Source organism: Didymosphaeria variabile (assembly GCF_027946475.1).
Source record: "Didymosphaeria variabile strain IMI 356815 chromosome Unknown scaffold_4, whole genome shotgun sequence".
Classification (NCBI taxonomy): Eukaryota; Fungi; Ascomycota; class Dothideomycetes; order Pleosporales; family Didymosphaeriaceae; genus Didymosphaeria; species Didymosphaeria variabile.
In genome coordinates, this window is record NW_026611623.1 from 3,110,775 (window position 1) to 3,131,334 (window position 20,560).

A 20,560-nucleotide genomic window follows, 5' to 3' on the forward strand; every position below is an offset into this window, starting at 1 on the left:
ACGTACGGCCATTCCTGATGCAGGCACCGCTACCGCAGCAGACGGTGTCGAACCTCAAATCTATCCACCTCTTACGCGCCCTCCTCCGCGAAGCCTCGTACCTGCCTGATGCGAACGCCCGTCAGTACTTCCGCCGCTACATCGTAAACCGCTTCAGAGCCTACCAGCCCGCCCATAATGCCTCGCCTTCGTTCCATGCGAAGGCCGTGGAGAAGGAACGCCACGGCTTCGGCAAGCGAAGAGACATCTCTATCATCCAGGACCGCACACGCGAAATGCAGCATAGAGGCAAGAAGGGGCTAAACTACCTGCGGCGCGCCAACAATGGAGAGTATCTCTGCCTCCAGAAGATACTTTACTTTACCTATGGGCGCATAGGCGAGCGCAAATACGCGCTGTTGGAACATCTCTTGCGTCCAGATGACCCTCCAGCAGTGGAAGAGTCTTCGCCATTGCAGAAGCTCTATTACAGCAATGAGCGATATCTCTCTTTCTTCGACGCTCCGAAGAAAGCGAGCCCCACGCATCACAACATCCAGATCTCGGACCGCTATCGCAGATTGAAAACCGCAATCAAGTCTCAAGTCCAGAACGAGATCGCACTGGGACGCGAGATCAAGCGGCCGCATCTCCACACGCCCATTAATAACGTATGGGAGCGTCCGATGCCTATCAGACGAGCTCGAAACAACGTCAGGAGATGGTACGCCGAAACCATGACGCGATTCCTCCCACCGTTACCCGCCGAGGAGTTCGATCAAATACAAGCCATGGCGCATGGAAAAGAAAAGATCAGCCTGGTCAAACGCCGTTCGCCAGCGATTGAGCTCCATCCTTCAAAGGAGCTACCAGAGGCAGATCGATTCGCGAAGCGGGTGCAGGACGCTCTCATTCTAGAGAAACCAAGCAAGGCCGATGCATGCATCCGTCCGCGTCGTATAGATGCGCGCTTTATGAGACGCATGTATGCCGCAATTCTGACGTACAGCAGTAAGCTGGAGTGGAACGATCGATACAAGAAATGGGAGTCGGTATGGGGTAATCGACTGAACGAGATGAACTCCGAGTTAAACTCCGAAGCGCACCATGATGATCTCTTTGCTGGAGTAGACGAGAAAGGCAATCTCCTCAAACAACGTGATTCTTCACTCGCCAAGGAGGAAGAAGACGTGAAGCAATTCCTCAACTCCAGCCTCGCAGACTACCAGAAAGCGAAAGGCAAGAAAGAAAAGTATACTGTCGTGCCATTTTATGTCGACTTTCTACCGCCAGATCACCCCGTTCGAATAGCAACAAAGAAGATCTGGGCCAAGGACAGGATCCATTCGGCAAGTGGGGCTAGTACCCCTCGCAAAACGGACGTAAACAACAGATCGATCAGAACGTAGGGCGCGCAAGAACCTAGCGCATCATAAAGGGCGCATTGGTTCGGAATAAATATCCACTCCACCTCAAGCCAAGCCTACCGCACAAAATTAACAGCGCTCATGGCTTCCGACGGGTATACCATTCGCCACGCGACGCGTGAAGGTACGCGCAGACACAGCTGAGGGACCAAGGCTGCACACGCACCGTGGCGCGAATTGCTTCAGGCGGGACGGCGCGAAACATGATCTGTGCACTGTGGTCCTAATAAAGCTATGCTCCTGATCTCCAGCATGTCTAACGTACTCCATAGATGTGCAAACGATCCATGGTCTCATCATCGAGCTCGCGGAATACGAGAAGGCCGTATCATCCGTGAAAGCGACCCCCGAGATCCTCGTAAACACGCTCGCGTTCCACGATGCTTCTGCGCCCGACTCCTTCAGCCCTGGCTATGCGCGCACATTTCTCCTCGTCGCTCCCGAGAATGAGATCGCCGGCATGGCTCTCTACTTCTACAACTACAGCACTTGGACTGGCGTCCCTGGTGTATACCTCGAAGACCTCTTCGTCAAGCCAAAGTACAGAAAGCGGGGATACGGCAAAGCGCTGATCAAGGCCTGTGCGAAGGAAGTGATCAGGATCAATGGGCAGCGGCTCGAGTGGAGCTGCTTGGACTGGAACACACCGAGCTTGGAGTTCTACGAGAGTCTGGGTGCAACGCGGAAGAAGGAGTGGGTAGGACTCCGGGCTGAGGGCGAGGCGCTGGCCAGGTTGGCAGAGAATTAGAGATAAGGGAGCGTGAAGGGGGGGCTGACCGAGCATCGCATCTACCCCTCTCATTCACGCACGTCCAAACGCTCTCGGCAATCCCTTGTTCGGTACCTTGCTCGCACGTGCCCACCGTTGATAGCTTGGTGTTCTTGTACAACCGCCAAGTGGCGGAACATCCTTCACCCCTACCACCCGTCACGCGGATCAGGCCTGCCCCCCAACGCGAATCTGAAATTTGGCACCAAACAAAATGCAGCAAAGTTACATCGATAGCGTGGCATGCCAGCATTTCGGCGCACCACCATTTTCGTGATTCGTCCGAGCCCTACCAGGTCTCCGAAACACTGGTGCACGCTAAGTTGGCCGATTAAGCCGACCATTGCACCCAGAACTTCAACGCACGCCCCTTACCCGTCGATAGCGCAGCTCACTACCCGGCACTTGACAGAGAACGACAGCTCATCCCTGTTCTCACGATGGTCGCCACCGGCGCAAGATTGCCAGAGGCGGATTAATTATCGAGGTCCTTCACTAGAGGAGACGAGGCTGTAATTTGCCGTCCACATAAGATAGAGGTGTATACTGCCATGGAAGGATTCTGGTCACGCCCTCGGGACATCAGATACATTCACTCTTTAAAGTCTTCTTCTTCTAGACAGTCATTCGTTATTATTGCTCAGGGAGCGTCCATTCTCTAAATCTTTTTAGCAAACATGAAGTTCACCGCTGCTCTTGCGCTTGCGAGCGCCGTCTCTGTTGAGGCTGGTGTTATTGCAGAAAGGGCTACCTATGCGGTTAAGGGTGCCGCCGAAGGTTGGTTCACCATGTTCGATGGATGAATGCTTAACTAAGCATCAATTAGGTTTCGCAAAGGGCGTCACTGGAGGAGGCTCCGCTGCTTGCGCTGTTCCCTCAAGCACCTCTGAGCTCAAGTCCTGGCTCAGCGACAGCACCGCCCGCTGCATTGTCCTCGACAAGGAGTTCAACTTCAAGAGCACTGAGGGCACCGTCACCGAGAACGGCTGCAGGCCTGCATCGAACAAGTGCCCCGGAAACGGTGGCCAGGATGCCATCAACCAGGCCAGCTGGTGCACTAACGGTAATGCTGGTACAGGCTCGACTACCATCAGCGTCACGTACGACAAAGCCGGTATCAGCGGTCTCACCGTCGGCTCTAACAAGTCCATCATCGGCGTTGGTTCTAAGGGTGTCCTCCGTGGAAAGGGTCTCCGCATCGCCAACGGCGCAAAGAACGTCATCATCCAAAACATCCACATCACCGAGCTGAACCCGCAGTACATCTGGGGTGGTGATGCCATTGCCGTTGACGGCTCTGACCAGGTCTGGATCGGTAAGCCCCACCTCCCTTCCCTTCCCACCACCACATCTAATGACTCCAGACCACAACAAGTTCTCCCTCATCGGCCGCCAAATGGTTGTCCTCGGTAACGGCGCCTCCAACCGCGTTACCATCTCCAACAACGAGTTCGACGGCGTGACCTCCTGGTCCGCCACCTGCGACGGCCACCACTACTGGACTATCTATCTGACGGGCTCCTCCGACCTCGTCACCCTCAAGGGCAATTACATCCACCACACCTCCGGCCGCAGCCCCAAGACAGGCGGAAACTCACTCATTCATGCGGTAAACAACTACTGGTATGCCAACAGCGGGCACGCGTTCGACAACGGCGCCGGCAGCATGGTCGTCGCAGAGGGCAACATCTTCCAGAACGTCGTCACACCTCTACTCGAGAACAAGGGATCTTTCTTCGGCAGCCCGACCACGAGCGCGAACGCGGTTTGCAGCGCCAACCTCGGCCATACTTGCCAGTTGAACTCTTTCGGTAGTTCGGGTACGCTGGGTGGCACTGACACTGCCTTCCTCAGCAACTTCAAGGGCAAGAACGTTGCCAGCGTTGCTACGGCGAGCGCGAGCACCATCCAGAATGCTGCTGGTGTTGGCAAGGTCTAAATCTACATCATCCATGCTATCTAATGTTTTGTAGACGTGAGGAGGGAAAGACCGCGCGATGTAGAGGCGCAGATTCTATTCGTATATATATAATTTTGATGGTCGTCAGTAAATACTGCAGTCCAGTTTGTAAATACACTTCGATTTTACTTTGTCTCGGATATGCCGGAGCCATCATCATGTGCATCTTGTTCAGCTTGCTAATCAAGATCACAGCACAGCATGGAACGTTTGATTGAGATCCTCATTTATCTAGAGGGTTCCAGAGTGAGCCTTGCCGACTATCTTGTACATGCGCAAGCCACCCATATGCATGAATTCCAACCTTACTACCTTCAACGCGCATATGTCACTATTGAAGAGTAACCAACCATCCTTCACGACCTAGGTGTTATAAGAGCTACTTCGGACATGCCAACAGTTCATGCTCTGCACTTCCACACCGCCGGCATATGTGCTGACGCTTGCAGCCAGGCCACATACAGCCTTCGCCTTTGTTAAACATCTCACAAACATAATACGTATAGTTCGTGCATGCCAAGACGTTGTGACGAGGACTGTCGCAATTGCTGCATACATGTCGGCGTCTGCAATGTTTATACAAGCATCCTGTTTCTATGTTGAATCTGTCGCAGACATAATTGGCATAGCCTGTGCATGCTAGAATGGGATGATTTGAGCTGTGGCAATTGAGGCATACATACTGGCGTCGGCATGTGGTCCATTTGCTTCCGGTCGACTTGTCAAGATTGTGGCAGATATGCTGCAAGTTATTAGTATCGATCAATCCTGATGGCCTAAAAAGAAATCTCGAGGACATACCGATGTGTGTTCCTTTGGCTGTCGATGGTTGGGCGCTGTTGAACATTTGTGGATCGACGGTTGGGTCGGCTTTGTTATTATTTGCATAATTAAACAAACTGCCAATAAAGAACCAAAGTTTCATAAGTAACTTAAATTTATAGGTTAGTGATTTTATAAAGGCAATTCCTAATTCAAGACCAGAGGATGCAATTATAAATGCTAATGGTAACAGCCCAAATACGAAGAAAATAAACCCAGAATTCATAATATTATATGTGAATCCACTTAACATGTTTAATAACATATAACCTGATAGTCGCTCACAAATTTATCCATTCTTTGAAGGTTTATATAAACTTTGTCTCTTTGCTAGGCTTCCAGTTGTTATTGACTTTCTCCTGGGCTGCATCCAAGTCGATCGTGCACTCGTGCGCGCCGTGGCTAATGCGGTGACACGTCGAGCAGATATGCTTACGCATGCAATGGTCGTTCGTGCAGTCGATGCCATTGTTGAAATACTTGCAAATCTCGCCCGGGTTGTTGGCTTGTAATAATACAAGTCCAGTGCGGCTATCGATTCTCTGACCAAAATCATGCTTCCGCATAGCTGCAGCGTGTGCATTCTCCTTCATTTTCGCCTGAAAGCTGGCGAAGACTTGGGTCATCTCGGTAGGGGTTTTCGATTGCGCATCAGTATCTGCCTTTAATTGATTGTTGGGTGCAGCATCAGTATTCTTCATCAACAGCAAATCTACAAGGCCCTTAGTCGTGCTCTGATAATTATAATCTTTTTCCTTGGGAACGGGAGACTTGAGTCTTTTGGAACCCGTGTCTTGCTTCACCGGCTGCTGATCCGGAGGAATAGCTGCCAGCCAGGACTCACTCATGATGCAGTCGATACAGTCACAACCGGAAACTGGTATTTCTTTTGTGTGATGGTACTTCGGGCGACATGTGGGCGCCATACTCGGTAGATGTACGATAATCCTGGTTGTGGTGACTGCACAAAGGCCCAGGTCTGCTATATACCATAGGTAAGCTTCGCCCGCCAACAGTTGTCCTTCCTATTTGCTAGTCACAGAACCCGTGGAAATCTAAACAACTTTCATCGGGAGCGACTAGACTGAGTTAATGAGAATGAGTCCACGTGAATGACGGCACGGTCAATCTAGTAGATCCCCATCGTGTGGCGGTAGATATAGTATTGAAAACTGAAGGTTAATTTTCCATGCAACTCACGCTTCAAACGTGGTCGCGCTTCCGCGCTTCAGCACTTATTCTTGCTCTCATGGTCTAGGAACATCAAGCAGTATCGATACCATACCTTTGACACGCGAAATTTGTGACGAGGAACCTGCAATCTAAATCATAAGACGTGCCCAGTCATGGTCCGTAAAGTTATAAAGCATTGATATTCTTGAAGCACAGGTAAGTAGAGCGTGGCAAAACGACTGGATCACGGAAGGGGCCAAACTAGACCTGAAAGAGGGTCAGTATGATGTTAGCAAGTGTGACGAGAGGTAGAATTCAGGTGAAATGCATAGAATTCCAGGAAATACCGCTATGGACTTGTTTACTGCAATATGAGAGACATGAGCGAGAAACTATACTCCATCCTATTGTGAGGATCATTTCATTGGGAGGAGCTACGACTTCCAGACGAAGACCTGCGTGCTATGATGCAAGCTCAATTTGGACGTCCCACGCAGGGCCTTGCATGGCAAATGAAGCGTCTACAACAGGGACAGCTGACCTTAGCGGCTTCTCCTTGCTCGCACGTGAATACACCGTCGATCCACACTTGAAGACAACGTGCGTGAAACTGATGCCCGCATCCAGTAAGCCTCATGCACCTGTCTGTAGAGGTCGGAAAGTCTTCCATATAAATCGGACAAAGGTCCTCACCGGGTTCAGATGAAATGGAGCTTACACTGTCGACCGAAACAGAAGGGCCCACAGCTTCGAGCGGTACGTCTAGGAGAGCAGCTTGCGGCGCGTCGTCGAGTCCGTCATCGTCGTCCTCGCTATCTGACTCGTCTTCGCTCTCTTGTTGGAACATGTAGCATTGCCATGCAACGTAATTCGTATCCAGCGAGTCATGAGTTGGAAGCCAATTGTCTAGCGATGGTCCACCTTCTTGAATTACTTGGTCCAGCTGCGAGCCGAAATCCGGATCATCGACCAAAGACTTCGCAGTTGTGATGATCTGGTCGAAAACGCTAACATGAAGTTGCTCCAGCCAAGCCTCGTCCTCTTGACTAATAGCACCAGGGCGCATACGCTCATGAAGACCAACAAGATCCAACGCACAAGCGATAGCGCCATGGGCACACCCACTTGCCAAGATGCGGCGGACGTGCTTTGGGACTTCCGAGTGCCGATTGCCGATCATCGTTTGGAAAGGCTCGATGGCTGTGTTGAGAGCGCGTAGCTTTAGACCGCCCTCGGGATCCCACTCATCTACAGAGAAATAGGCATCGAAGAAACGCTTATCTCGCATACAAGCGGTGATGGCGTCGCAGGTGTCGAATGCCAGGAACACTACCTGTTGGAGAATGTGACGAACGTCCGCGTCGCAATCCGAAGAGTCGTCCAGTTGACAGGTACGATTCACTAGATGGTAGAAGAGCTGGGTCAGAGGCGGATTGTGCGTACGCTCAGCTGCTGGTTCGAGTGGAACATCAATTCCGAAGTATGGAATACATTGGGGTTGCTTCACGTACTTGGAAAGGTTCGCTCGGGCTACCGCTGGATCGACATGAGATGGTGCAACGACATGTGGATGGCAGGCACAGCCGATGAACCACTTCTGTAGCAACCGGTTCTCTATCAGACTACCAGCATGGCCGCAAAGATCCAGAATCTGTTGCGTGTTCAGCCGATGCTGCAGGGCACGTGTGAAATTATCCCGAGCACCGAACCAGAGAATCAGTACCTCGTTATCACTCACTTTATTCTCTGATCGATAGAGATGATTGTAGTCGAGCTGGAAAGGGCTTAGATCGGTAGATCTAAACTCTTGAATATCCGGTCCGTTGGCGGGACCGATGATAGACGCCCAATTTACCCCATCAGCCGTCGCACATTGAGAGATCCAGACTAGGTGCTCATCCAGCAGTCGAAAGATTATACGCGTGCGTTTATGATCCGTCGCGAATTTCCCCAGAAGTTCCGCCAGGGCAGAAATAGGGAAAGGCTCCGGTAGTGGCGTAGAAATTGGCATGTTTATGTGATCTTATAATGGATCGAGTGTGATCGTTTGTGTAGGCTTTTGTTGACCTCAAAGTGTTCAGAGCTGAGAGTGTTAATGATTGGGAAAGGATATAAGAGATCTCTTATGCAGCCTTGTCCTTAGGAAACCAGTGAAAAGACATTGTGTCGCTGCCTCACACAATGTTTTGTGCTGTTGTGACCTTGTCAAACAGGACATGGTACAAGCATGTTCTTCACTGAACGATGACCCAAGATGCTACTTGTAAGCGAGACAGCAGCGGAAGATTGATGGGGGAATGAAGGGGTTGGCTGAGAAAGCTTCAGCGCGCAATGGGAAGGAATTTCTGGTGAGTGGCAAGTTTGGGCTTGCAAACATTGCGGCGGGAACACTGTGTTTGTATTTCGACGTAAGATAGCTGGATCATGCGTGGAGAGAGCAGCTTCTCGAGTTGGCGAGGTATGTTGATGGGTTGGGAAAGAGTGAGAGTTTCCCAAAGACGATGCCAGTGCCGTAGAAGATTGATAATAAGATTGTGTAGAGAAGGGCGCCTGCTTAACGCCTTTGTAGGGAGGGCTTGGAGGTTAAGTAAACCTAAGTACGATAGGTCCATGGATGGTACAAAGTTGTGGGATGTGCTGCGACGCGTCCAGGCAGCAGGCGGATGACCAGGTTCGGATGGCACGCGTGGGTGTACCTTTTTCCGTAGGACAGCCTTGCGCTGGAGCAGACCATCTTCCACATCTTCTGATAGACGCATGCGCTCCGATTACTATTCCGATCTTATGATGACGGCCGCGTCTCAAAGAAGCCGCGACCCATTGCGCAAATGCCGGACCCGTGATCATTTTCCCGAGGTGCCTCGGCCCCGGTTTTGCCCCACACGTTAAAGGACCTCCGCAACGCTCTCCGCGTTATCATATTCACGTCTCTTTCACCTGTTTCCAGTATCCAATTCTCCTTTACAGCACATCTTCACAATGACCGAGCGACTAAAGTCCATCGTTTCGCAGCTCTCGCCTTCTCAGAATGGTCTGAGCGCAATGTGAGTACCGCCGCATACCCGGGTGCCGAGCTCAAACTTCTGGGGAAGATGAGATAGAAGAAGCTGATGGTCGTACAACAGCACCACCAAGAACCCCGATGATATTGTCATCACGCTCGCAGTGCGGACGCCGCTCACAAAGGCACACAAAGGAGGCCTCAAGGACACGCCGCTTGATGGCATCCTTGTCAAGCTGCTGAAGCAGGTCGTCGCGAAGTCGAACCTGGACCCGGCGCTAGTTGAGGATATCTGCTTGGGCAACGTACGTTCTTATTGACTTGAAGTCACTTAGCAATTCGCTAACATCATGTCCAGGTCTCAGACGCCAAAGCCGCATACTACATCCGCGCTGCCATGCTCGGTGCCGGTTTCCCCAACACCACCGCCGGCTCCTCCGTAAACCGTTTCTGCAGCTCCGGTCTCAAGGCCGTGCAGGATATCGCCAATCAGATCGCCACCGGCTCCATTGAGGTCGGTCTCGCCCTTGGTGCTGAGTCGATGACTGTCGGCGGCGACCGCCTCGAGCGCCCCTTCTTCGACGAGATCCTTGAGAAGCAGGAAGCGCGCGACTGCATGCAGCCCATGGGTCAGACGTCCGAGAACGTCGGAAACGACTTCAACATCTCTCGCGAAAGGCAAGATCGCTTTGCCGTGGAGTCATACCGGAGAGCCGAGGTTGCGCAGAAGGCTGGCTGGTTTGACGATGAGATCGTTCCCATACAGGTCAAGGTCAAGGACCCCAAGACTGGCGAGGAGAAGGAGGTCACTCTTACCAAAGACGAGGGTCCAAGGTACGGAACCACGTTCGAGGCTCTGCAGAAGATCAAACCTGCGTTCCTGCCCCACGGCGACAAGTCGCATGGCGGAAACTCGTCGCAGCTCACCGACGGCGCCGCCGCCGTGCTTCTCATGAAGCGATCAAAGGCTCAGGAGCTCGGCCAGCCCATCCTCGCGAAATTCGTTGGTGCTACGGTTGCTGGACTGGCGCCCCGCATCATGGGCATTGGTCCCACCATTGCTATCCCAAAGCTGCTCACCAAGTTCAACCTCACACTGGATGATATTGACCTCATAGAGATCAACGAGGCTTTCGCCTCTATGGCAGTGTACTGCTTGGACACTCTGAAGATTGACCACTCGAAGCTGAATGTACGAGGTGGAGCCATTGCGCTTGGTCACCCTCTAGGATGCACAGGCGCGCGACAGATTGCTACAGGTCTTAGCGAGTGCAGGAGACAAAAGAAGAAGATCCTCCTGACATCCATGTGCATAGGCACTGGTATGGGTATGGCCGGTCTGTTTGTCAACGAGCAGAATGTGTAGATATACAATACGATTCAAAAGTTGTACAGCGGCTTCCATCTTCGGCGTGAAATCCATCTTGACTGTTCTCGTGCCTTCTGCCTGGGCATTGCGCTCCTCAACCCGAGCCTGGAGCATACATTATAGAAGTGTGGAAAAATCCAGTTCCACTTAGTAGTAGCATGCATTATCAACACTCTTGGCAAAAATTTTGCCTCGGCTGTACATACCCTCCCTACTCACAAGCTAGATTTGGGCTGGGTCTCCTCGACAACTGTGGCACGTCCGATCATAGACCCCAACAATGCCCTGGCAATTGTTCTCGATTTTCCCGCAGTGTTCCCTGAACTACATACGCCGTGTAACCTCAATGACTTTTGGCTCCATTTCTAGCCACAAGTTTTTAACGCTTCCACTATCAGACCTCTGCATGGCCGTGAGACAGCCCTGTTCCACTATAGACCAGATTCATTTCGATGTTTCATTCGCACTGGCTGTGAGACACTCTGCGCTACCAACATGCAGACTGGGTGTACTCCCTAGTTGGCCAATTTAAAGACTCTCGCCTGAGGCTTTTGTCATATTCCTGCGTGGTTTGAAAAGATCCTAGTGGCTGTTGCACATATTCTGTACCACGGCACAATGGCTGCTGTGTCACCCGTACTGCGTATTCTACGCGCCTCCCGAATCGGCCCGAGGTTCGGCTGAGGCCAGCTTCGAGGGACTGCAGGGTCGAATTTTGATACAGCCAACAGAGTCAGAGTTTGGTGCCTGAACGGGCAGTTTGAAGTGCCCCGCTGAGATCCCAGTAATCACATTCGGCGTCGCAATACGCCTCATCTTCTCGCCAACGCCACAGCACCTCGCAGAAGACTTACCATCACATCTTGAAGGAAATCGACTGCGTCGGAGGAATAGATGTTGTTCGTACAAGATCGATAGAAGAATGACACCTCAATCCCGATGTAGCAGGACTTCGTGTTGTTCGTATCGTTCATATTGGAAGTCTGTGGATTATTGTTTCGCAACAGCGACATAAGTTGATCAAATCAGCCGATACGTAGAAAGCGAGAATGTACCAGATTCTACTAGAGTTGGTGTGAAAAGACGACACGAAAACCTATCCCGAGCATGTCAGCGATGCTCATCACCAGTCAGGTATAGCTCTTAGCGAAAGGAGTAACTTGGCCGCATGCGTGGTAGGCTTGCCTTGGTATTTTGGGAAGGCACCTATCACCGACTTAGGAAGGCCATAAACATATCCATCTAATGTTCAACATTCTTGGCAGCATCGGAAAAAGAATCGTGCGATCTTATGAACTTGATCCAGTCAGATTTTCTTCGGTCTGTGTCGACGAAAGAATGGGGTTTATTAGAATTCGACCGTCGGCCTTGCTGTGTAACAAGGCAGCAGCCTGAGCCAGATAAGGTCACGAAATTCAGTGGGATTCCTCCAATACCTACATCATCCATTGCGTTCTGTCGAGAACCTGTCCACCTAAGTATTCGTCGAAGACCGAGCCCTCAAAACCGGCTCTTTCTATACGATTTGTTACGTTCTCATGCGTAAATCTGCTCAAGCTTCTTGGCGACACTGTGTATCATACACGCTTCCCAACGAACATAGGCCGCGTATCTTCCTGGAATTATGTTGTGTGGTGGAGTCCAAAATTACCCCCCTGTAAAACGGCCCGAGAAGCTGCTTCAACCCGAAAGTTTCACCAAAACACACCGTGCCGGGCCGAATATTCTCAGCAATCTACGACGATTGCAAGATTTCCTAGATAGGCATTTCTGAGTTGCGCGCCAATGCAGGATGGGTTGCACGAAGCATGCAACGGTGACCCAGGAAGTTCGAGTTCGGCATGGCAACATTTTAGCGCTTCGAGTAGGGTTCGAAGAGGGAAAGCATGGAAGTTGTTGAGCGGCGTGCCGAAGCCGGATGGGTTGCACGAAGCATGCAACAGGAATCAAGGAGGTTTGATTGTGGGAAAGGTCAGTTCCCCAGCAATCGACGGAATCCTAGAGAAGCCTCCTAGAGGGGCGGTTTGGAGGCTGTTGGGCGGCGCGCCAATGCACGATGGATCGCACAAAATATACGGCGGTAAACAAGGACGTTGAGAGCTGGTGGATCGAAAGACAGTGATCGGTTTTCTTCTTACCTACCAAGCAGAGCATATTCGCTTGATTGTTCAGATCCTGCGCGAGTTGATCGCAGAGATCGACGTTTCTCGTTTCCTTGCCCAAAACAGCCGTTTCCTACACCGATGTTCCGCCCAACACAAAATCGACGTCGCGAAAGAGCCGTCTGATCCGTACTGCAATCGATGCTATGTTCTTCGCTTGCCCTGGTGGGAATATTGCGAGACCGTCAGAGTGGTACACCGCGCGAAGCTTCACGGTCCGCGGGGTCTAGAGCCTGACAGACTGGTTATCACGGCTGGAACGCCTGCACATGCGGGCATGGCTTCCGCGCTGGTGCCGGGCTTCACGTGCAACAAGATTGAGATCGCAGGGGCGACCACATCGCAGAGAACGATGGAGATTGCAAAACTGCCCTGTAGGGAAGTTCGTATTATTCAGTTGCTGCGACTAGCCGCAGAGAACGCTTTTCGCGCTAAGAAGAACGCTCTACCTTATCACCCTCACCCTATGGCACGCAGACTACACGACGAGGAGTCCTAGGCGTGAGTCTCGACATGCGAAGTATATCCCTGCTTGGCTTCGACTTCCTGCACACGGTGTTCGAGATCGTGCGTCTCGTAATCGACCCTCTTCATGCCGGGCACGAAGTAGGGAGCTTCGGTGAAGAGGTACTTCATTTCCTCGAGGGGGCGCTTGGCCGTCTCCGGAAGCACGGCCCAGAAGAAGAGCGCATTGGTGAAGTTGCCAACCTGTTTAATGAATCAGCGGCAAGCTATTGGTTGGAGAATTCGAACAACTTACAACGAAGAGGATGTAGAATTTGTAGCCAATGTTTTCCATGGCAATGGGCGTGATCTGGCCGATCATGGTGTTGAAGGCGAACGAGGTCATGGTGGCAATCATGACACCGTAGGCACGAGTCTTGGTGTCGAAGATCTCAGCAGGAATGATCCACGACAGTGGGCCGTTGGTCGCACTGAAAGAGATGTTGTAAAGCCAAGTGATAACAATGAATGCCCAAGCCGCAGACTTGTTGTTGTTCGCGCCTGGGGGAAATTTCGCTAGCAGAGCAGTGGCGATGATGAAAGTGACCATGTTGAACAGATTACCGCAGATGAGCGGCCAGCGGCGACCGAGACGATCGATGAAGAGGATGCAGCTGGCCTGGGCAATGAGGGCAAGCACGGAAGAGATGGCTTGATACTTGAGGGTGTCCTCGGTTGCAATGCCCATGAGCTTGTAGATTTCCGGAGAGTAGTACTGGATGGCGGAGACACCAGTCATCTGGACAGAGGCTTGAATGGCGCAAGCGAGAACGAGACGGCGAAGGCAAGACCGGTCACTGAAGAGCTCGCCAATCGAGGAAGCCTCATGCTCGTGCTCGTATGTGATGGTCTCTTGGATCTGCTCGAACTCAGCGCGCACCCAGGCATCATCGATGTTGCCGTGAGAGTGTAATCTGGCCAAAGTCTTCAGTCCGTCTTCGGTCCTGCCCTGGTCGATAAGCCAACGAGGCGACTCAGGGAAAAGCAGAATCAGAGCGGCAAGGACCACGGCAGGCAAGATCTGGATACCAAGACTAGTCCGCCATTGGCCGTTGTCGTCGGGGGCAAATCCGGTGAAGGTACCATACGAGATCCAGGCGGCCGCGAGCGCACCCACGCCAAGCATGAATTGCTGCAAAGCAGTGACACGACCACGGATGCTAGGATGGGCCAATTCGGCTTGGTACAGAGGAATGATCATAGTAAGCACACCAACACTACCAATTCGTCAACAATAATCCATGCGTTAGGGATGAATTGACTCACCCGAGACCTGCAATAGCACGCCCGGAGTATAGGTACGACAGGGCCATAGCCCCCGTTTGCAACCCGCCACCAAGGCAGAAGATGATGGCTCCAATCATAATTGTCAAGCGGCGACCAATCCTGTCAGCCAGGACACCGGCGACACCAGCTCCGATGAAAGCACCTCCCGTGAAGACGGACACGACAGCGCCCGTCTCATTGGCTTTGGGGTCATTGAATTCTTTGGCGAAGGATGGCGACGCGATGACTTGAGCAATAACACCCAAGTCATAACCGAAAAGGACTGATCCGAGGGAGGCGAAAACACCCACGAGAAACTGTATGCAATCAATTCGCCGTCGCCACATCAATGTCCCGCATGTCTCGCCATACCTGGTACCACTTAGGAGGAAGCGCCATTTTGTCAAGCTTGAAGCGCAAGCAGCAGCTGCAGTAAACGATGCGCGATCCGCGAACGGTGGTCCTACCAAGCCTTTATACCAGCACATCAGATTGCCCACGGCCTACTCCCATGCACGCGTCAACCGAGCTCCAACGCGGGCCAAACTTCAGGTCGAACCACGCCGCGCGCTGCACGATCCCCGGTCTGGTCCCCGGATTCACTCATCCCCGCTTTATGCTGGTCATTCCGCCAATCCCCATGGTGTTCGGCGCACTAATGCTGTTCCGAGGCCTCGGGGGCCTCTCCACCGCCCATGGCATGCCGAGACGGAGAAACCCAAGACTCGCCAGTGGAGGAATTTCACTCGCTAAGAGCGGCATGTTTACTCCAATGAGTATAGAGCTGGGTGAAGAGGCATGGCATCGCTCGGGGTAATGTTTCCACGAATCGGTGGATACTGACGCTAAGCCCTTCCGGGACAAGCCCTACCTCGTGTTGTCACGCGTAGGTCTTCCTCGACGCGGGACTTCTTGGGTCAAACAGAAGGATTCGCTTTCATACTGCAATACTCGAGATCCAATTGAGCATAAAGTTTCTTTATTTAATTGTTGCACCATGGCGAGCTTTACAAGAATTGCAGACGAGGAATCGCCCTCAATCATCGTCCACCCTGACCACAAAATTGCCAAGATCAACGACAACATCTATGGAGGTTTCACAGAGTAAGCAAACAAGCAACATGCAGAATATTCCACGCGGAAGCTTACCACATACCAGGCACATGGGGCGCTGCATCTATGGCGGCATCTACGACCCCGGCAATCCCCTATCCGATGAGAACGGCTTCCGCAAGGACGTCATTGAAGCGATGAAAGACTTGAATGTTCCGGTAGTTCGATATCCTGGTGGCAACTTCGTCGCCACGTATCATTGGCTGGACGGGGTTGGGCCCAAGGAAAACAGGCCAAAGAGGTAAGATGCTCTTCCTTAAGCGGTCACTGGGCAAGCGCAAGCGAGCCTCGTGACCTAGCTGTCAATCGTTCATGCATTGTATACTAATGTGTATGAGTTAGACCTGAGCTCGCGTGGCTGGGCCTCGAACCTAACACCTTCGGCACTGATGAGTTCATGAAATGGTGCGAGGTTGTTGGCACCGAGCCATATTTCTGCCTAAACTTTGGCACTGGTACCCTCGATGAAGGTGTGAGCTACCATTCCAATCTTCCGCACTTGACTAATGTATGCCGATGACAGCTCTTGGATGGCTTGAATACTGCAACTCCACCCAAGACACATACTATGCCAACCTCCGCCGCAAGAACGGTCGTGAGGAGCCCTACAATGTAAGCACACCTTGCATCCTCCTTCGCGTCATGCTCCCGACTCTTGGATGCCTACTCACCTTTGTTCAGGTCAAGTACTGGGCCCTTGGTAACGAGTGCTGGGGTCCCTGGCAGGTAGCCCAGCTAACCAAAGAGGACTACGCAAAAAAGGCCTACCAATGGGCCAAGGCCCTAAAGCTGCTCGACCCTTCCATTATCCTCATTCTCTGCGGTGAGACAGGCTATTCCTCTTGGGACTACTATGTCCTCAAGGAATGTGTTACGTGGTCTGTCCACGGCCTCGGTGGCGACCGCACAAAATCCCTCATCGACATGCACAGCATCCACGTATACACTGCCGATAAAGAGCATCTGGCCAATGCTACGGCACCTCGTGGTGCCGAGCGTGCAATCCAGATGGCGAGTGCGCTCATCGACCTTGCGCGCATCGAGAACGGCGTCCCGGCGACAGTGCCCAAACAGACAATCTGCTTTGACGAGTGGAATGTGTGGGATCCCGTACGCGCGCCAGGAGAGCTGGGTGCGGAGGAGAAATACACGCTTTCTGACGCGCTGGCCGTGGCTGTCTTTCTGAACGGCTTCATCAGGCAGGCGAAGGACCTGGGCATGGCCAACATCGCCCAGTCTATCAACGTCATCTCGCCGCTTATGACTACCAAGGATGGCATCATCAAGCAGACGATTTGGTGGCCGCTGCTACTCTTCAGTAAGTACATGCGTGGACAAAGCGTGGCTGTCAATGTAAGGTCACCGGAATACACTGGCCGCACGAACCCGGCTTGGATCAGGGCTACGATCGAGACGCCGTATCTAGACGTGAGCGCTTCCATCTCCGATGACGGCTATATCAGTCTTGCTGTAGCGAACGTCAACGAGGAGAGGGACTTCGAGGTTGCAGTTGAGGGTGTGAAGAAGGGCGAGATTAAGGTGTACATTGTCGATGGTGAGAACATTGATGTCGTCAACACCAGTGATGAGCAGAAGGTGGGCATCAAGGAATCGACTTGGAGCGGTGAGGGCAAGTTTAAATTTAGCAAGCACTCATTCACGCTGTTGAGGTGGAAGGCGTAGGGTAGGAACGGTTGATGACGTGATGAACTGGCCTGATAGACTACATGGATCATAGACATTCACCATTGACGTTGAAAGTGCGATAAGGTGACTGTGAAATGACTCGCACTGGCCAATGGAGCTCGTCAGTTCTGGCTCTAGGATCCCGCACACCGCGCATAAACCTTCACCCCGAACGGCCTCGCCCCCTCCCCGTACGCTCTCAATTCTTGAGGGCGGTTTTGGTTCAACCGAATCGCTCCTAGTCAAAACCTTTGCAGATTGCACCTCTTTCATTATACCCAACCGGAATCATGACGATGCAATCGATCCTACGGCATCCCCTTGGTTGTGAGTGTTTGCCATGTCTACAGGACCGAGATGAAGCCTCATCAGATATGTTTACCTCGCCTCCCGACCTACATCGCCCCCTTGCCTCCTCCAACAAACAAGACACTACGAACGCCATCCCCACACGTCAGCCACTCAGCGAGAAACCCATCAATCGCGCTGCTGTCAACAGGACCCCAAATGTGGCGAACCCGAATTACAAGCATCACAAGCATGGTGCAAGTCCCCAGGCCACACCAGGCCGGAAATCTGTCCAAGCAGCCTATACCGCGCGTAGACCTTCCTTGCCTCGCCACGAGGTCCCGGCTCCCAGGGAGATCTACAAAGCGGCAAAGGCGCCAACGCAGGCCTCCATCAACACGGTCGATGGCAAGATTGCGGATGGTCCTGTGCTTGTCTCGCAGGAACTTGAAGATTGGGAAGTTGGCATCGAGGAAATCACGTCTGACAGCGACCTCGACAGCGAAGTCTGGAGCGACGCCGAAGTAACAGCCCTTTCTCCTGATGCTGCATTCATCACATCTTCCAAGACCCCCCATGCAACACCCGAACACTACAGCACTCTCCCCGTCAGCGACATCAAGGACAGCTTCGAAGAGGCCATGCTTAAGACACTCCAGTTGAAAGACTTCGACGCGGTGATGGCTTATATGATGGGCGAGGCCGCTCTTGATGATGGTACTCACGATGCCAAACTCATTCGTCAGTTGCATGAGGGGATAGATGAGAGTAACAAGAAACTCGGACTTCCAAGCTTGGGAGATATATACGGAACAAAGTCAGAGGACGGTAGGGTCGAGGTCGGTATCCTAGCGAAGGCTATGAGGAAGTCACCCACCACGTTGACAGGAGCGGAGAAGCAACACAAGGCAGAGCAGCGTGGAACCAAGCGTCCAGATCGTCATGCAAAGCAGGCTATCAAGATTCCTGTCCAGACAGAAATGCTCCTGAAGAAGCCTACCAACGAGGGGAAGGCATTCAGGAAGCCGTATGGGGAGGTGAAGTCTAGGTATCTCGACCAGTCCCGGAAACATCAAGCATCGGTGCCGAAGGATAACAAGGAGGGCGACGACTCGAAGGTCTTGGCTTGGTGGGGAAATCTTGATGGATGATCAGGCAGTGCCAGCCATCATATCGCAGATACCGCGGCGCATCATGGATCAAGAAAACCCAAGCTACGGCGACCGGTCGGTCAAAGATGTACAAATGTTCGGATTGAGGCTTTGGGACGATACATTTGAATGGTGTTGCTTTCAGGGGTACAACGGTATGACAGTTTGGATGGTTGCGTGACTCCGGTATCATGGTTTCTGAATCACGGCATTGCACCCTCTGCTGTGACTTTGCACGGAAATATATCAATTGTAGGGCCGGGATTTGGCTCCCACCCGTTAGAGTCTGTTAGGTAATTGCGATGCTCAATATCATGAATTGCGACCAAATGTAGATGCAATAAGCGTCAGGAGTGATGGAACTCAATAAGACAAGCGCCTAGTGTGCTCCGGCACAGAACCAGTCCACAAGGAAGTATCCAGAACATACGAGTCCCCCGCACCAAGATCTTGAGTTACGCGATCAGCCTAGTTAAGGTATGCTTGAGCGTGTGTTGGTGCTCGGCTTTGTGAGAGTACTAATATTTAGCGTACCTATGGTACACTGGGAGATCGGCTTGCGAGAAAGAAACAGAGATTTAGAAGCGAATTGAAGAATACATCTGCTATAAGCTCGAGAAGATGTCTAATAATGACTCCGAGAGGGATTCCGAGAGCGACTCTAACGACGAGCCTATTAACATCCCGTATCTGGAATCTTCTCTATACGAGCCCACCGCAAGTGATCTGATCTCTATCACTAACTACTATGACTTTACCTACTGCGATAAGACACTTCCCCCCACTAACCTGGCCTTTAAGACCTGGTCTCCTCTAGACCCCCGCATAACGAATTCTGTTGATGTTTTCTTCAAACACTATTTCTGCTATAACTATCCTACCTCCGACTACTGGACTGTAAAACGTAAGAAGACTCTGCACCCGATAATCCTGTATGGCGTCACCGACTTTAATGAGATATACACTCGAGTTAAGTGCGTCCTAGGACTCCAGGCCTGTAGCACCGGCGCGCCGCCTAACCGCGTCATCATGCTGGGCTGACACTGCGTTACAGTATGGCGTCGCGCGAGTGATTCAGTCGTAGATTCAGAACTCGGTACAATGGTCAACCCGACACCACCAAAGACAACGATCTGGGCACGCTCATCAATCCGATAAAGCTCACCTTCATCGCAGAGCTTTGTTACCGCGTTGTTGGCCGCACGAAAGCGGTGTGTAGAGGCAGGTTGCGCTGGAACGCCGACAAAACGTTCACTTCCTCCACGGGCGATCGGTATCTTCCATACTTGGTCAACCGCGTCGAATTGGAAGCTTCCGAGTGCTAAGCGATGTTGACGGAAACAAGTAAACAGACGTAAAGAGCCTTTGAGTACCGACAGGAGATCCCGAGAAGCTAACGGCTATGTGATGAGCATCTTTGTACCTGATTGTGCATGGACGAACTCGTCCACATATGGCAGCCGCAGTGAGAGTGTGAAGGATTCTGTAGATAAGTTGGGTTCTGAAGTATAGCCAAAAAATCCCGGAACGGTGTAGTATGGCGAGTTACCCTGGGAAAGGCAATGCAGAAGTTGATTGTCTAAAGATGAGACGCGCGATGGGCATCGACCTGGAACCAAGAGTAGCGGGAACTGTGGTGAGCGTGCAACCCTGCTATGTCAGGTGAAGAGCTGTCTGCCTTCCTGCGAGGTGTTTTTGAGTAGATCACAAGCATTCTGTACCAGCACTGTGACATCGGTGCGCCGTCTGCAGCCTAATTACACAACTGCACTCCAGTCACGCAAGGCGTGCAGGTGCCTCAAAGCCGCTACGAGGGAAGCGCTCGTGTACACGAGATCGAAGATTGAGTTGAAGGAAACGTCACCCATGGTGCTACATATGCATCTTGCG

General features: G+C 52.1%; 9 protein-coding genes across 9 annotated transcripts; 6 read left to right on the forward strand and 3 right to left on the reverse strand.

Moving 5' to 3' along the window:
• Positions 1-17: 17 nt before the first annotated feature.
• N0V89_005928 (uncharacterized protein) lies at positions 18-1,388 on the forward strand (the record flags this gene model as incomplete). The annotated part of the gene is made up of 1 exon (XM_056214701.1): positions 18-1,388. One exon carries the CDS (start codon positions 18-20, stop codon positions 1,386-1,388), a length of 1,371 nt encoding a protein of 456 aa, XP_056071968.1.
• A 99-nt stretch (positions 1,389-1,487) lies between these two features.
• On the forward strand, positions 1,488-2,154 carry ats1 (Peroxygenase 1; the record flags this gene model as incomplete). Its single annotated transcript, XM_056214702.1, has 2 exons — positions 1,488-1,530; positions 1,679-2,154. The coding sequence occupies 2 exons, from the start codon at positions 1,488-1,490 to the stop codon at positions 2,152-2,154; spliced, it is 519 nt and encodes a 172-aa protein (XP_056071969.1).
• Positions 2,155-2,852: 698 nt separating this feature from the next.
• N0V89_005930 (uncharacterized protein) lies at positions 2,853-4,114 on the forward strand (the record flags this gene model as incomplete). The annotated part of the gene is made up of 3 exons (XM_056214703.1): positions 2,853-2,952; positions 3,002-3,490; positions 3,540-4,114. 3 exons carry the CDS (start codon positions 2,853-2,855, stop codon positions 4,112-4,114), a joined length of 1,164 nt encoding a protein of 387 aa, XP_056071970.1.
• A 1,151-nt stretch (positions 4,115-5,265) lies between these two features.
• Positions 5,266-5,805, reverse strand: N0V89_005931 (uncharacterized protein; the record flags this gene model as incomplete). The annotated part of the gene is made up of 1 exon (XM_056214704.1): positions 5,266-5,805. The coding sequence occupies one exon, from the start codon at positions 5,803-5,805 to the stop codon at positions 5,266-5,268; it is 540 nt and encodes a 179-aa protein (XP_056071971.1).
• Positions 5,806-6,391: 586 nt separating this feature from the next.
• On the reverse strand, positions 6,392-7,418 carry N0V89_005932 (uncharacterized protein; the record flags this gene model as incomplete). Its single annotated transcript, XM_056214705.1, has 2 exons — positions 6,392-6,397; positions 6,849-7,418. The coding sequence occupies 2 exons, from the start codon at positions 7,416-7,418 to the stop codon at positions 6,392-6,394; spliced, it is 576 nt and encodes a 191-aa protein (XP_056071972.1).
• A 1,691-nt stretch (positions 7,419-9,109) lies between these two features.
• Positions 9,110-10,497, forward strand: N0V89_005933 (uncharacterized protein; the record flags this gene model as incomplete). The annotated part of the gene is made up of 3 exons (XM_056214706.1): positions 9,110-9,174; positions 9,256-9,436; positions 9,490-10,497. 3 exons carry the CDS (start codon positions 9,110-9,112, stop codon positions 10,495-10,497), a joined length of 1,254 nt encoding a protein of 417 aa, XP_056071973.1.
• A 2,660-nt stretch (positions 10,498-13,157) lies between these two features.
• Positions 13,158-14,831, reverse strand: N0V89_005934 (uncharacterized protein; the record flags this gene model as incomplete). Its single annotated transcript, XM_056214707.1, has 4 exons — positions 13,158-13,370; positions 13,423-14,383; positions 14,433-14,749; positions 14,805-14,831. The coding sequence occupies 4 exons, from the start codon at positions 14,829-14,831 to the stop codon at positions 13,158-13,160; spliced, it is 1,518 nt and encodes a 505-aa protein (XP_056071974.1).
• A 598-nt stretch (positions 14,832-15,429) lies between these two features.
• N0V89_005935 (uncharacterized protein) lies at positions 15,430-17,228 on the forward strand (the record flags this gene model as incomplete). Its single annotated transcript, XM_056214708.1, has 5 exons — positions 15,430-15,536; positions 15,592-15,786; positions 15,888-16,015; positions 16,069-16,157; positions 16,227-17,228. 5 exons carry the CDS (start codon positions 15,430-15,432, stop codon positions 17,226-17,228), a joined length of 1,521 nt encoding a protein of 506 aa, XP_056071975.1.
• Positions 17,229-17,343: 115 nt separating this feature from the next.
• Positions 17,344-18,670, forward strand: N0V89_005936 (uncharacterized protein; the record flags this gene model as incomplete). The annotated part of the gene is made up of 2 exons (XM_056214709.1): positions 17,344-17,352; positions 17,582-18,670. The coding sequence occupies 2 exons, from the start codon at positions 17,344-17,346 to the stop codon at positions 18,668-18,670; spliced, it is 1,098 nt and encodes a 365-aa protein (XP_056071976.1).
• Between the last annotated feature and the right edge of the window lie 1,890 nt (positions 18,671-20,560).